General features: G+C 41.3%; 1 protein-coding gene across 4 annotated transcripts in view; it reads right to left on the reverse strand.

Annotated features, from left to right (window-relative positions):
• The window catches only part of pdcd6ip (programmed cell death 6 interacting protein), a 102,125-nt gene that overhangs the window by 25,486 nt on the left and 59,470 nt on the right, over window positions 1-17,169 (reverse strand). For all 4 annotated transcript variants that reach the window (XM_072571106.1, XM_072571103.1, XM_072571105.1 and 1 more), the window contains exons 10-11: window positions 14,691-14,868; window positions 14,196-14,307 (exon numbers count right to left, since the gene is read on the reverse strand). In XM_072571106.1, coding sequence (XP_072427207.1) covers window positions 14,196-14,307; window positions 14,691-14,868 — 290 coding nt within the window. The remainder of the gene's footprint in view (window positions 1-14,195; window positions 14,308-14,690; window positions 14,869-17,169) is intronic.

Raw genomic sequence — 17,169 nt, forward strand, 5'->3', positions numbered from 1 at the left:
ACTGAAGGACTGCTAATGCTGCCCCACTATTCAAAAAAAGGAGGCAATAGATCAGGAAATTACAGGCCAGTTAGAAAGTTTTTTTAAAATACGCTGAGGCACAGAATATATCTGCACTTGGAGAGATAAGGTTTCATCAGGGATAGTCAGTATATATTTGTGTTTGACATTCCTGATGAAGTTTTTTTGAGGAAGTAACCAGGAACATTGAAGTAGGTAATGCATATGGTCTATATAGTCCAAGTGAACTTGAGGAAGGTTTTTGATAAGGTCCAGAACATAAGACTCCATGAGATCCATAGCATAAAAGGAGAAAGGTGGAGACAAAACTGGCTGAGAAGCAGGCAGCAGAGGTGATGTTAGAGGGATGTTTCTGTGACTGTACATTTTCAGTGAGGACCCACACACCTTGGTTTTGGGAACCTCACTGTTTGTAGTGAACATTAATGATTTAGACCTAAAATGTAGAGGGTATGATTAAAAAGTTCGCAGATGACATGAGGACTGGTAGCACTGTAAATAATGAAGAGGATAGCTGTAAACTGCAGGGGGACTATCACTCAACTGATCTGCTGGCAGAGAAGTGGCAAATGGAACTCAACTCAGCAAAGGTGCGAGGTAATGCATGTAGGGAGGTCTAACAGGCAAGAGGTTACACTATAAATGATAGCACTTTGGAAAATATTGAAGATTAGAGGGACGTTGATGTGCATTTCCACAGATCCCTGAAGGTGTTATGACATGAAGACAGGCATACAAATCAAATCAGCCTCTTTACCTCTGTACTCACAGCATACTAAAATTGAAACATTTCAAATGGCAAAAAACTGACCCAGACAGTTTGGAATAAACAGTACCAGGTTTTACGAATAATTAATAGTAGACATCTGGTTAAACAAAAGACTTGATTTCGTAATTATACAGTGACTGTAGCACAGCAAAGTTAAACAACAAAGTAATGTAATCAACATTTAAGATTTTAAATCCAACCTGCCTTGATTCTAGCACACACTCAGGCAGATACAGTTAACGGTTAAATCAAAAGGGAAAAATTCATGAAGTTTAACTGGCCAGTTCACTTAAGCAGGCTCTGCAATCCAGAACAGCACTAGTATGGGAATAATATTTTGTTTGGCTTCTGATGACACTGCTGCATGTAAACATCTTCCAACAGACTCAGGAATATTTATTTAATTCTTATAACTGGGATTCTATTCTCTGATTTTCAATAAGTTAAATGAAGGAGAACCAGGGAACAATAGAACTTCTGTAGCTTTTGCTGGTACAATCCTTTTGACCCTAATAGTCTAGAAACTAATTCAAATTCTGGCCTCACTGCCTGACTGACCAACTTCACAGGAAGCCCCAGTTAATGTTCAACATTTGCCATCTGTCTCAGCACAAGGCCTCTCCGGACTCAAACCATCTACAGAGTACTTTTTAACAAGAAACAATCTGTAATTAACTTTCAGGGCTGGCCCCAAAAACAAGTAACAGCCTGTATGTTCTTAAATAAAGCTGCTGTGCTTAGATCAAAAGTAACCTTGCAGCTATCAGTTCCAAGCCAAAAATGATAGGAACAATTAAATACAATAATGAAATATCAGCAAGCATTCTAACAAAAAAGTTAGCCAAGTTGGCTAAGGTGGCCTACTGGACACTTTCCTTTATTAGCCTAGAGGTTATGCTGGAACTGTATAAAATTTTGCATTTGGAATGAAGCTTCAATACCCACATTTGAGGAAGGATGCAAATGCACTAGAGATGATGATGGAGATTGACCAGGATGTTGCCTGGTCTGGAGGGTCTGATATTTGAGGAAAAAATTTAACAGGCTGGACTTGTTTCCATTTGAGCAAAAAAGATTAAAAAGGGGAACCTGACAGATGTAAGTTGAGAAATATGGATAAGATGGATAGGAAGTCACTTTTTCCAAAGAGGTCAATAACCATGGAGCATGGAATTCAAGTAATGGGTTCAAAGTTATGAGCAGAGGAGTGTTTTCTTTTCCCACCCAAGTGGGCAACATTTAGAAATCACTGCCTGAAAAAGGTGCCGAGGCAGAAACCCTTTAGTTAGATAATCACTTGCATTGTCATAGCCTCCAGGGTTATGGACCAAGCTCCGGAAAATGGACTTAGTCGTCAGATCTTTGTTGACCAGAATGGGTACAATGGGCTGAACTGTGTCCATCTACCAATCTAGAAGTAACTTTCTTCCTTCAAGAAGGAAAAGAACTTTATGGAAGAAATCCCTAACGTACTGATACGGTTTGTTTTGATATTAATGGATTATGAAAGAGAAAAGGAAGGAACCAAAAATGTCTGTTCTTTCTTCTGATAAGAAAAATGAAACAGCTGTCAGACATTGAAATGCTTCTGGACCCATTTAAGATCATGGTGGCGATTTAAGATATAAATGGATAACAGTGATGGTAGCGAGAAGTCACTGAGGGGGATTCTGGGAGAAATAAACTCACCATAACTGAGAAGGAAATCATGCAGATGCAGTGCTCAATAGGAGAAAGAGCATCTAACAAAGGCAGCAGAGAGATATCACTGAGGAGGATTCTGGGAGAAGATTTTCCTTGCTACTGGCAGTATGTGAAAGGGAGACAGGCTCGAGCAAGCCCATTTTGAAGAGAGCTATGAGGTTGAAGTGTGGGCTTTGGTGAGCATTGGGCTTCAGTGAGGACAAGCAGCACTAAGGAATGTCTTTCCTTTTCTTTTTATATCCAATAGTTACTACAGGAGCACAAATGGTAGCTAGTGGAGTGGTATGCTCCTCCTGTATGGTGTGGTAAATCAGGGAGAAGTCAAATGTCCCTGACAACTGTATCTGCAGTGTTTGTCCACCTGTAACTCTTCTCAGACCACATGGATTGGCCAGAGCAGGTAGACTCACTGAAAAGCATACAGGAAGCATAAAGTTTTATAGATAGAAGATTCAGTGATGTGGCAACACCAAATATTCAGCCACATAGGCAGGTGACCAGTAGGAGGGGACAAAAGTCCCCTGTGGCTACCCCCCTCTCAATCAAGTGTGTTATTCTTTGAGTATTTTTTTTTGGCGGGGGGGGGGGGGGGGGGGGGAAGGAGGAAGGAGAAAGAGAGAAAAACAAAAAAAAAGACGTTAAACATAATGACCTCTCAGGGGAAGGCAGTAACAGCAGCCAGACAGAGGCACCTTGAATGGCTGTGTTGCACAGCAGGGAGAGTCAAAGTTTCAGGAAGCACTGGTGATAGAAGACTTTAGACAGGGGCCTCAGAAAGGTGTTTCTGTGGCCATAAGCAAGACTCCAGAATAATGAGTTGCCTCCCTGGTGCCAGGATCAAAACTGTCTAAGTTTGCACAGGACAGTCTGAAAGAAGTGGAGTAGCCAGAGGTCATGGTCAATATTGGTACCAATGACATAAGCAGGACAAAAGAGGAGGCCCTGCAAAGGGAATTGAGGGAGTTAGGTAGAAAGTTAAAAAGCAATACCAGGGGGATCCAAGATGGTAGCGACCCAGCAAGTCTTGAGTCTATAGTGCTCCTCCCAAGACTTGGGCAAAGTGGGCCACCCACCCCCACCACACTCACCAAATCATTTAAAATAGCTGTTTAATTTAATTAGTTGCTTAGTATTAAATTTAAACAATCTAATCTTTAGAAAAAGTGACTAAAGGGAAGGGAGCCCGCAGCTCTCAGCAAGCAGGAACCCCTCCCCCACCCTCTCCAGCTGCAGCAGAGATATCCACAGCCGCCCTGGGGCACTTACCTACAGTGGCGAGCCTTGTGGAAATCATCTCCAAACTGGATGCGAAGATAGACGCTTTCATTGAAGAATCCCGAAGTCGATGGGACTCACTCTCGGCCGCGCTGCAAAAGCACGACCGAGACATTAAAGAAATCGAGTGCCGAGTTGGAGGGGCGGAGTTAAAGGCCGCGACCTCAGAAACTACTGCGCAATCGGCCGTGGATCAGGTCCGGACCTCAAACAGTGAGTCCGGACCTCAGAGAATCATATTGATGATCTCGACAATCGAGGTCGTCAAGAAAATATTCGTTTGCTGGGCCTTCCCGAACGGGAAGAGGAAGGCCAGCTTACAGTATTTCTCGAGCAGTGGCTGCCACAGCTTTTAAATCTGGAGGCTGGATCAGGCCAGGTAAGGGTGGAATGGGCCTACCGGGTTGCAATACGCGGGCCCGGCTCAAACCAGCGCCCTCGCCCAGTCCTGTTCCGGCTGCAGAGCTATAGGGAGAGGCAGATACTCCTAGAAGCCTCTAGAAATCTTGGAAAAGATTCCCAAGCTATGACCTATAAAGGATCCAAGATCATGTTATTCCAGGACTTTCCCCAGCTCTGGTCCGAAAGAGGAAGGCATTCGATGAGGCGAAGAAGCGTTTAAGCGACTTAAATATTCAGTACTCCTTACACTACCCAGCAACGCTACGCTTTAACCATGAAGGATCTGTGTATAACTTTGGATCGCCAGAAAAGGCTAAGGAATTTTTGGACTCTCTTCGATAAATTGTAAGAGACAATGGATGTTGGTTTGCCTTTCCCCCACTCCGGTTTATATCCCCACCCCCAACCTTTTCCTTTTTTCTTACCTTACTGTTTAATATTATGTTGGGGGGTGGGGAGAGGGATTTATTTATTTGTTCTCTCTTTAACGATTTTCTCCCCCCCATGGGGTTGTTTTTTAAAATTATTCTATGGATGTATGTTGGTGGGGGGAGGCGGTTACCTTATTCTATTTTACCTCTGTCTCTAGGAGCGGGGTTGTTTTCCCTTGTTATTTTGTATTATTATATTTAATTATTATTTGTTGAAGTTGTAATTTTATAGTTATATATGTTTATACATGGTATTAACATTACCAAATATATCCAGGTGTGGGTTGGGGGGGGGGGGGGGGGGGGGTGGTAGGGTGCTCACTGTTAACTCTAGCTTTGTATTATATCTGAATTCTCCTCATTTTATTGAGGAGCGCCTGGGTCAAGGGTGGGGCATTGGTTGGGAGAGGATACGATGGACCTTTGGAAAGGAAGTGACACCCCCTGGGAACAAGGGGGAAAATCTCCATTTAAATAAAGTTTTATTTTTTTTATTATTTAGAAATAGTTTTTAGTAGTTAGTTGAGTTTTATTTTTTTTTCCCCTCGGCATTCTTCTTTTGTTAAATTTTGGTTATTATAAATTTAAGATTTAATTGTATATCAATGTTTGTACTTGAGAGTTTTGTTTATTTCTGTAAACTTTTAAAAATGCTAAATTTCTAATAAAAATATGTACAAAAAAGCAGAATTTTTACTGTAATAATCTCTGGATTACACCCTGTGCCATGTGCTAGTGAGGCCCGAAATAGGAAGATAATATAGCTGAATGCATGGTTAAAGAGCTGGTGTAGAAGGGAGGGCTTCAGATATTTGGATCATGTGAATCCCTTCCAGGGCAGCGCAAAAAGAACAGGTTGCGCTTAAACTGGAAGGGCACCAATATTCTTGCAGGGTGCTTTGTTAATGCCTCTCCAGAGAAGGGGAACAGGAGCAGAGTAGGTGGTCAGCATGTAGAGTGATAGAGAACATCGAGCAGATTGAGGAGACTTTAAGTCAAGTAAATCTAATAGAAAAGAACAGATAGGGCCAAGTTAATGAACACAGTGGGACATTTATTTTAATGCAAGGAACATAAAAAGCCAGGCAGATGTGTTTAGAGCCTGGATTAGTACATTAGACTGCATGAGGATTTGAAACATCTCTACCTAAACCGCTAACAGGTTTTTGCAATTTTGGAGAATAGAAACCAACTTGCTCTGAATGAGGTGAAAATGTGACCTTCATATTAAGAAAGTTAACCAAGAAATAATCATCTATACTTGTGGAACAATGCATTGGTGAAAACAACTTGGAGTATGTTATGAATCAGAACAAACCCCATGAAAACATGTCAAGGAGATAGCCTTGATCCTAACTTTTTCTTATTTTAAAAAGGATGTGCCAGGCGTTGTGTTTTGGATGTAATTGGATTGGTGAAAACAAAAAACTTTATTCATACACTATAGTTAAAATACATTCAAAATAAAAAGAAACTAAAATAACAGAGAGAGAGAGAGAGCGAGCGAGAGGAAAGAGAGAGCGAGCGCGAGGAAAGAGAGAGCGAGCGCGAGGAAAGAGAGAGCGAGCGCGAGGAGCGAGAGAGCGAGCGAGCGAGCAAAGAGCGAGCGAGCAAAGAAGAGAGCGAGAAAGAAGAGAGCGAGAAAGAAGAGAGCGAGAAAGAAGAGAGCGAGAAAGAAGAGAGCGAGAAAGAAGAGAGCGAGAAAGAAGAGAGCGAGAAAGAAGAGAGCGAGAAAGAAGAGAGCGAGAAAGAAGAGAGAGCGAGAGAGAGAGAGCGAGAGAAGAGAAGAGAAGAGAAGAGAAAAGAGAAGAGAAGAGAAGAGAAGAGAGAGGGAGAGGGAGAGAGAGAGGGGCAGAGAGAGAGAAAAGAGAGAGAGAGAGTAAAGAAAAGAGAGAGATCGCAGCGCCAGAATGAAAATCCTGGTTTTAAGGGAGCCATTCAGGCTCCTTCAGCTTTTTATTTAAAAAATCCGAAGGCCTCACAAGCAGTTTACTTCCTTGGCTTGAAGCAGACTGCTTGTCACTTCCGTCTCAACCTCTCTTCACTTTAAAAAAAAACATAATACACCTCTTAAAGCCATATCAAAAGTAATCTGGCCAGTTGTAATTTTCTTTTATTGATCCCTTAACTGTGTGCGTCTGCGTGTGTGAAAAGGGCATTTTGACATTAGATTATCTTGTTGTTTAATTTTGCTTTGCGACATTTATTGGATTGTGAATTAATCGTTAAATCTTACGTTTAAGCAACAACCAGAATTGACGGTTTGCAGAGTCTAGGATTGGTTAAGAACCATTGGGGTCAATTTTGAGGACATTTAAAGGTTTGATTTTTACTGTGTTGTAAATACAAAGATAGCCAAACCAAATCAGCCATTCTCCATGTCTTTACTATCTAATGGCAACTTCTGGATACAAGCTTTAAAAGCATGTGTACTGATGTTGGAAGTTGCAGTCTGACTTCTCTCACTATTCAAAATGTGTCTCTTGAGGGTGAGAAATTGGTAGAAGAGAACTCAACTTAGCGTATCCCATAGATTCCCAATTGCTCCCACCAATTAAAAACATATTTTGCCTTACTCTAAGAATTTTAGCATTACAAAGTTTCAAAATAAGATACAGCCATGCCTCATCACAATGTTGTTCTGAAAAATATCAAAATAGTGTGAAATGTCCCAAAGCAATTTATGTAACATTAGATGAGATGATAATATACTAACTGACCCAAATTCCTTGGTTTTGTTATGAGTTTGCTCTTCATCTAAAATAGCAGGTGGTCAATCACAGAATTGAAATCTGTCCAACATGGTCTTCATCAGACTTCAAGAGTAAATGAGAAAAACACATTTTAATTTCCATCCCTGGAGATTGTTGTTGTACAGAGAGACCTACAGGGTCAGGTAAATATTTCTTTGAAAGTGGCATCATGGGTTGGCAGGGTGGTGAAGGCAGTAGTTGGCATGTTTGCCTTCACTGGTCAAAGCAATGATTATAGGAGTTGGGACATCATGTGACAGCACTGGTGGGGCCACCTTTGGAGTACTGCATATACTTCTGGCGCTTGCTATGGGAAGCATGTTATTAAATTGGAAAGAACACAGAAAAGATTTACAGAGATGGTACCAGGACTAGGAGATTTGAGTTATAAGGAGAGTCTGGATAGGTTGGGGCCTTTTCCCCTGGAGCACGGAGGTTATGGGGAGCCCTTATAGAGGTTGACGAAATCACAAGGGGCATAGTTACAGTGAATTGCAATGGTCCTTTCCCTCGGGTAGGGGAACTCAAAGCTAAAGATCATTGTTTTAAGGTGCGAGAGGGAAAAAAATTCAAAAAAGGGACCGGAGGGGCAACTTCTTCCCCACAGGAGGTGGTTTGCAATGAGGAATGAACTGCTGGAGAAGGTAAATGCAGGTAAAGTTACAACATTTAAAAGACAATTGGACAGGTACATGAAGAGGAAAGGTTTAGAGGGATATGGGCCAAACAGGCAAATGGGACTAGTTGAGTTTGGGAAACTTGATTGGCATGAACACGTTGCAGTGAAGGGTCTGTTTTCATGCTCTATAATCAATACACTGGACAACCAGAGAAGCTTACAAGTACTGGTGTACCCAAAGCTCTGGTGACCGCTAATGTTTCCACTGTTTAAGACCCAAGACAAAACATCCAAAGTCCTCAATCCTGCCATGCCTCTCAGAGCAGGTCAATTGGGAACTTATATGCAGAATATAAAGATAAATGCAGTCATCAAATTGTACCAGGAATCAGTGTTACATTATCAGTGGCCAGGTTAGACATTGTAGATGAACATGTTTAAGGAATAAATATAATGGCCCAGATCTTCTAGAATATCCAGCACAGACTGCAATTTAATTTGTGCCCTTTCCATCTTGCAGTGAAGCCTCTCAAGTGTCTTAAACCGACTCAAGGGAGGTCATGTCTTACTAACTTGACTGACCTTTTTTTTGAGGTGGTAACGCAGGTAAACAATGAGGGTACAGCAGCAGATATTGTCTGCATGAATTTTGGTAAGGCTTTCAACATGGTCCCTCATGGTAGGCTGATCCAGACACTTAAGGGTGCATGGGATCCAGTGACTTGGCCACTTGGATGTAGAACTGGCTTCCCCATAGAAGGCAGAGGGTACTGGAGGAAGGGTGGAGAACAGTGACTAGTGGTATTCTGCAGGGATCTGTATTGGGACATCTGCTGGTTGAGATATATAAATGACTTAGATGAAAACGTAGATGGGTGGGTTAGTAAGTTTGCAGACAATACAAAGATTGGTGGAGTTGTGGATAGTATTAAAAGGTTGTCAAAGGATATAGCCAGATATAGGTCAATTTCAGATCTGGGTGGAGAAATGGCGGAGTATAATCAGGTTAAGTGTGAGGTGCTGCATTTTTGGAGATCAAATGTTAAGGAAAAGTATACAGTCAATGGCACGGCCCTGAACAACATGGACGCACAGAGGGATCTTGGGGTTCAAGTCTATAGCCTCGTGCAAGCGGCCATGCAAGTAGATAGGGTGGTAAAGAAGAAATATGACATGCTTGCATTTATTGGTCAGGGAACTGAGTAGAAGAATAAGGATGTCATGTTGCAGCTTTACACTACTTTGGTTAGGCCACACTTGAAATACTGCAATTGTGGTCACCATTTTACAGGAAGGATGTGGAGACTTTGGAGACAGTACAGATCAGGATTACCAGGCTGCTGACTGGATTAGAGTATAAGCGTGAAAGGAGAGACGACAGTATTTACTGTGGAAAAGGACATGGAAGATATAGAATGTACGGAAATAGATGGTGACATCTTACAGAGGAGGAAGTGCTGGATATCTTGAAATGCATAAAAGTGGATAAATGCCCAGGACCTGATCAGGTGTGCCCTAAAACTCTAGTAGGCTAGGAATGTGATTGCTGGGCCTCTTACTGAAATATTTGTATCTTCAATAGTCACAAGTGAGGTGCCAGAAGACTAGATGTTGGCTAACATGGTGCCACTGTTTAAGAAAGGTGGTAATGACAAGCCAGGGAACAATAGACCAGTGAGCCTGACGTCAGTGGTGGGCAAGTTGATGGAGGGAATCCTGACGGACAGCATGCACATGTATTTGGAAAGGCAAGGACTGATTAGGGATAGTCAACATGGTATGCTTTCCTTTATTGGTCAAGAGTATGGAGTACAGGAGTTGGGAGGTCATTTGCGGCTGTACAGGACATTGGTTAGGCCACTGTGGGAATATTGCATGCAATTCTTGTGCCCTTCTTATCTGAAAGATGTTGGGAAAAATGAAACAGTTTAGAAAAGATTTACAGGAATGTTGTCAGCGTTGGAGGATTTGTGCTATAGGGAGAGGTTGAATAGGCTGGGGCTGTTTTCCCTGGAGCATCAAAGGCTGAGGGGTGACCTTATAGAGGTTTGTAAAATCATGAGGGGCAAGGATAGGATAAATAGACAAAGTATTTTCCCTGGAGTAGGGGAGTCCAGAACTAGAGGCCATAGGTTTAGGTTGAGGGTGGAAAGATATAAAAGAGACCCAAGAGGCAACATTTTCACGCAGAGGGTGGTATGTGTGTGGAATAAGCTGCCAGAAGAGGAGGTGGAGGCTGGTACAATTGCAACATTTAAAAGGCATTTGCATGGGTATATGAATAGAAAGGATTTGGAGGGATATGGGCGGGGTGCTGGCAGGTGGGACTAGATTGGATTGGGATATCTGGTCAGCATGGACAAGTTGGACCGAAGGGTCTGTTTCCATGCTGTACATCTCTATGACTCCAAGATTAGAAAACTTCATTGTTTTCTTTGGAGCGGCAGAGGCTAAGGGGAGACTTGATAGAAGTTTATAAAATTATGAGATGCTTAGACAAGGTTGACGGTCAGAAATTTTTCCCCCAAAATTGAAATGTCTAAAACCAGGGGGCGTGCATTTAAAGTGAGAGGGGGAATGTTCAAAAGGAGATTTAAGAGGTAAGTTTTTTTTTAAAAATATGGAGTGGTAGAAGTCTGGAACATTCTGCCAGCAGTGGTAGGAGTGGCTGATGCAAGAGAGGCATTTAAGAAACTTTTAGATAAGCACATTAATATGCAAAGAATGGAGGGATATGGACCAAGCAGTAATATGAATGTAGGACAATATTCCCCCCCAAACAGTAGTACGGATGTAGTGTGTAAGTTGAATAAGGAGCTGAAACTGGCCTGACTCAAAGATGTTACTACAGTTATGGGGGATTTCAACATGCAGGTAGACTGGAAGAATCAGGATGGTATTGGACCTCAAGAGAGAGAATTGGGGAGTGCCTCCGAGATGGATTCTTAGAACAGCTGGTGTTGGAGCCTACCAGGGAGAAGGTAATTCTGGATCTGGTATTGTGCAACGAACCAGAATTGATCAGGGACCTCAAAGTGAAGGAGCCATTGGGAAGTAGTGACTATAATACAATAAGCTTCAATCTGCAATTTGAGGGGGAGAGGGTACAATCGGTAGTGACAATATTTCAGTTGAATAAAGGGAACTATGGAGCTATGAGGGAGGAGCTGGCCAAAGTTCAATGGTGCAGTACCTTAGCAGGGATGAAGTGGGGAAACAATGGCGGATATTTCTAGGTATAATGCAGAAGGTGCAGGATCAGTTCATTCCAAAAAGCAAGATAGATCCTGAGGAGGCAGGGGTGGGCGTGGCTGACGAGGGAAGTTAAGAAACATATAAAAGTTAAAAGAGAAAAAGTATAACATAGCAAAGATGTGTGGGAAAACGGAGGACTGGGAAGCTTTTAAAGAACAACAGAGAATTACTAAGAAGGAAATACTCAGAAAAAATGGGGGTACGAAGGTAAACTGGCCAAAAATATAAAGGAGGATAGTAAAAGCTTTTTTAGGTATGTGAAAGGCAAAAAAATGGTTAAGACTAAAATTGGGACCTTTAAGACAGAAACAGGGGAATATATTATGGGGAACAAAGAAATGGCAGAAGAATTGAGTTGGTACTTCAGATCAGTGTTCACTGGGGAAGACACGAACAATCTCCCAGAGATAAGAGTGGCTGAAGGACCTGAACTTAAGGAAATTAATATTTGCCAGGAATTGGTGTTGGAGACACTGTTAGGTCTGAAGGTTGATAAGTTCCCGGGACCTGATGGTCTACATCCCAGGGTACTAAAGGAGGTGGCTCTAGAAATCGTGGATGCGTTGGTGATTATTTTCCAGAGTTCGATAGATTCAGGACCAGTTCCTGTAGATTGGAGGGTGGCTAATGTTGTACCACGTTTTAAGAAAGGAGCGAGAGAGAAAGCAGGAAATTATAGACCAGTTAGTCTGACCTCAGTGATGGGAAAGATGCTGGAGTCAATTATAAAAGGATGAAATTACGACACATCTGGATAGCAGTAACAGGATAGGTCAGAGTCAGCATGGATTTATGAAGGGGAAATCATGCTTGACTAATCTTCTGGAATCTTTTGGAGGATGTAATCTGAAGATGGATAAGGGAGATCCAGTGGATGTAGTGTACCTGGACTTTCAGAAAGCCTTTGATAAAGTCCCACATAGGAGGTTAGTGAGCAAAATTAGGGCGCATGGTATTGGGGGCAAAGTACTGACTTGGATTGAAAATTGGTTGGCTGACAGGAAGCAAAGAGTAGTGATAAACAGCTCCCTTTCGGAATGGCAGGCGGTGACCAGTGGGGTACCGCAGGGATCAGTGCTGGGATTGCAGCTTTTTAAAATAATATATATATATTAATGATATAGAAGATGGTATTAGCAATAACATTAGCAAATTTGCTGATGATACAAAGCTGGGTGGCAGGGTGAAATGTGAGGAGGATGTGAGGAGATTACAGGGTGACCTGGACAAGTTAGATGAGTGGACAGATGCATGGCAGATGCAGTTTAATGTGGATAAATATATGGTTATCCACTTTGGTGGCAAGAACAGGAAGGCAGATTACTACCTCAATGGAATCAATTTAGGTAAAGGGGCAGTACAAAGAGATCTGGGTGTTCTTGTACACCAGTTAATGAAGGCAAGCATGCAGGTACAGTAGGTAGTGAAGGAGGCTAATAGCATGCTGGCCTTCATAACAAGAGGGACTGAGTATAGAAGCAAAGAGGTTCTTCTGCAGCTGTACAGGGCCCTGGTGAGACCACACCTGGAATACTGTGCGCAGTTCTGGTCTCCAAATTTGAGGAAAGACATTCTGGCTATTGAGGGAGTGCAGTGTAGGTTCACGAGGTCAATTCCTGGAATGGCAGGACTATCTTATGTTGAAAGATTGGAGTGACTGGGCTTGTATACCCTGGAGGTTAGAAGACTGAGAGGGGATCTGATTGCGACGTATAAGATTATTAAAAAGGACTGGACAGTCTGGAGGCAGGAAACATGTTTCCACAGATGGGGGAGTCCCGAACCAGAGGACACAGCTTAAAAATAAGGGGTAGGCCATTTAGGACAGAGATGAGGAGACACTTCTCCACCCAGAGAGTGGTGGGTGTGTGGAATGCTCTGCCCCAGAGGGCAGTGGAGGCCCAGTCTCTGGATTCATTTAAGAAAGAGTTGGATAGAGCTCTCAAGGATCGTGGAATCAAGGGTTATGGAAATAAGGCAGGAACAGGATACTGATGGAGGATGATCAGCCATGATCATGATGAATGGCGGTGCAGGCTCGAAGGGCAGAATGGCCTACTCCTGCACCAATTGTCTATTGACCAAGGGCAGGAAGAAGGGATTAGTTTGATTTGGCATCATGTTTGGCACAATATCACGGGCCCAAGGGCCCATTCCTGTGCTGTACTGTTCTATGTTCTATTACTCCAGCAGAGCCATGAACACCGTTAGCCAGTAAGTTGTTAAGTGTAATACTTCAAAGTTTGGAAGAAGATTTGTAGCTCGGGTGCTCATTGTTGTGGTTCTGTTCGCCGAGCTGGGAATTTGTGTTGCAGACGTTTTGTCCCCTGTCTAGGTGACATCCTCAGTGCTTGGGAGCCTCCTGTGAAGCGCTTCTGAGATGTTTCCTCCAGCATTTACAGTGATTATAGTATTACATTTATAGTGTAATACAGCTGCATCTATGCGTCTTTTTCTCAATGTGAATTGAATACACATTCCTTAAACAAAGCAATCAGCCCCAACATTCCACCATCTCCTCTCATCTACAGTACTAAACCCTCTTGCCCACTGGAGTTTAGTGGGGTGAAAATTGATGTGGGTATGAAAACAAGACAACAGTCTGATATATTATTACACTTCTGAGTGAATATCAGCTCTGCTACAAAGACAATCAAAGTAAATCCATTCAGCATGCTGGTCAAGTATAAGACAGAGTATGCGTAGCTCTGGTCAGTCATTTAGGTAGGGTAAGATGGTCATAAAAAGTTTAACCTTCCTGTATAAGGAGCATGTATGCGCTATATGGGAACATCAAGGGACTCGACGTGTACCAGTAACAAAATGAGGCCTCCTCCCATATCAGAAAATCAGGACAAATTATCCAGTTTTAGCAGCTGAGCTCTTCAGAAATTGTAGCAGTAAATTTAAGACATGATTACTGACAGATTGGAACAAACTAAAATGAAATTTGACTTGTTTTTCACCTGCTCTTAGGGGTTTGTACAATTCATTTGAAGGTGTTCGTTGCCAACGTTCTTTGAATTTTGCTTTCAGTTCATTATCTGTGACTTCCTCTTGATCAAGTATTCTCATTGCCTAAAAAGAATTCACATGAAAATGTAGTACTATAGCATGCATTACTGCTTTTAGGTAAATTTTACTTTTAGAAAGAAAACAAGATTACTTTGGCTGCAATTATAAATGGATAATTAACTCATTTTGATTAAGTTAAATTTTCAGTTACACAAGTTACAAAGTAGCTAAATACTTAAACTCATTTAACCATACTAAATCTCAAATTCCTGCAATACACTCATTTAATTCCGAAGACTTTTAAAAAAAAATGTTAATTCACACCAGCTAAATATTTTCCAAGTGCCCATCTTATAAATGAAGTGTAACATTTGAAAAGGTTAATGCTTTTGAAAAACAGCACAAAAACATCAAGCAGTTGAAAGGATAGGAAACAAAATAATTACCTCATCAAGAATTTCTTTGTTTCTTTGTAGAAGTCCTGGAAGATCTCTGATAAGTTGATCTATAGTCTGTAGGCCACCTTGCTGAATGACTGCTTTGGACTTGTCCAAGATAGACTGAGGAATGTCATCCCCAGAAACATCCTCTATGGCAGCTGGCAGATTTAGGGAGGCTAGCACACTGAAATGATGTATATATTTTTAAAAATCAGTACATATGCAAGTATGAGTATATTAAGAGCAAAACAGCAACTCGAGAGAGAAGGACCCCTTAAAGATCAAAGCAGCCGTCTTGGTGTTGAACCTCAGGCGATGGGAAGATATTAAAAGAATATTTCACTTCAGTTTATACTGTGGAGAATGAAATGATAGCTAGAGAATTCAAGAAAATAAATACAGATTTTTTGAAACCAGTTCACATTACAGAAGAGGAACTGTGGCAGCTCTTAGAAAATGTGAAGGTTGATAAATTAGATCATGTCCAGAAGATTTACCGTAGGACATAGTGGAAAATTAGGGAGGAAATCGTGCAGCCATGTGCAGAAATATTTGTATCATCTATAATTATAACTATGGGAGGCATGCCGGACGACAGGAGAATGAAACAAATGCACAACATTAGCCAATGTCTGAGCTGAGATATCACTTTTTTAAAAAATAAAATCTTAAGTTATCGCGAGAATGTGATTTAAGAGAAGTTCTGTGATTTACATATTAATGAATCAAAACTTGCAACCCACTCTAAGAGATGAAAGAGCAATCAATATGTCACAGTGATCTTTTGCTATAAATTGTGTGTCCTATGATCAACTCCACTAGCTACCTGACAAAGGAGCAGTGCTCCAAAAACTTGTACTTCCAAATAAACCTGTTCGACCATATTCTGGTGTTGAGAGATTTTTAAACTTTGTCCACCCCGGTCCAACACCAGCACCTCCACATCATATCTGGCAGAGGACACTCAGCTGGCCCTCATGTGTACACATGCACACTTTCCAGCACAAACCACAAAACAGCTCTCAAGAACAGGAACCATGAATAGGTTTCCCATCTCAACTCAGAATCCAGACAGCCATTTTTGCCTTGGATAAGACTGGTTGAAAGTAACATAAAATCAAGCCTGGGGCCTCCCTGCACTATACAACTAAGTTTTACAAATTTAAAAAAAATCTTTACTGACTCAGCCACAAGTATTCTTTAATTTGTTCTGCAACAAGACTATCCCAGAATCTAACCAGGTTTGGAACGATGTTCAAATAACGACCAAAGTCGTGAGTGGCAAAAACGCCTTTTTATTCGGCAAACACAGTAGCATAGTTCAAGGTGGTGGTGGAATCCAAAACATCATTCTTACAGTAGCTTCTTTATACACACTGTGCTTACATCCATTAAAATTCTATGATGTTACATAATTTTAACATGGTGAACAGATAAAACAAAAGGTTTGTGAGCAGGAGATTGTTCAAACAATCAGCTGGCTACTCCTGATTGGATTAAGTGTGTCCAGTCTGCTTGCATAATTAAGAGGTGTTAGTCCTTTTGTCTTTTAAAGTTAGTAAATGCCAGTAGGAGTACTAGGCCTATATGCTCTAAATAAGTTAGAAATTGTACGTGTACTTAATAAAAGATAAAAGGATATTAAACTGATTACCGCAGCTCTGTCATGAGATTTTGTTTCTTATTTGCTGGTGCAAGTTTCATTCATTCATGCAATTTCACAGAAGCTCTGTTTTGACAGTAAAGGGGCCAAGCCCCTGTTTCATGTATTTACTCCTTGGAGAAACTATTTGATGTTCTGCAATCTATTCAGGTTCTGAGAAATGGCTGATAAATATTGTAATCTTCCCATAGTTTCAGGTGAGTCATGGAGACACTATGGGCGGTGGGGGTATTTTTTCTGAATAGGTTAGTAGTCTTTGATATAGAGGTAGCTTTTGTCATAAATAGGTCTGGTAAGGTTGAAGATGTGAAGGAGCAGTAATGGGTTTGAAAGTAATGTCTCAATTTAGTCTATCTTGCAATACTAAAATGCATCATAGAAACACGCTTTTATGAATGAAAGAAAGAAACAACAGGTTAGCAAAATGGTTACAAATAAATGAATGGGAACCCAGGATTAATAAATATACCAAGCTGGTGAGTGAGTTAGTAAAAATACGTATTACACAGGATATAATTGTGATTTTCTCATCTTGCTTTCCGAAAACACATTTACTGACAAAACATGCATTAATAAGGTCAAGGAGAAAAGGTCTGCAGAGAGAAAGCTGACCAACTGGTATTAATGTACTCCAATTCACTTGAGGTAGACTGAAGTTTCACTTATCAGCAAGTGATGTTACAAATTGAATATTTTGAAATAAATTAATTCATCTAAGGAACCAGGAAATAGTTTGTGACCTGTATTAAACCCTACTGTAGAAAATTACAGTGCATCCACCACTGAGCGTGAACTTGAGGCCATTGATCTAATCAAAAAATA

The sequence above is a fragment of the Chiloscyllium punctatum genome, chromosome 5 (genome assembly GCF_047496795.1).
Source record: "Chiloscyllium punctatum isolate Juve2018m chromosome 5, sChiPun1.3, whole genome shotgun sequence".
NCBI classification, from domain to species: domain Eukaryota; kingdom Metazoa; phylum Chordata; class Chondrichthyes; order Orectolobiformes; family Hemiscylliidae; genus Chiloscyllium; species Chiloscyllium punctatum.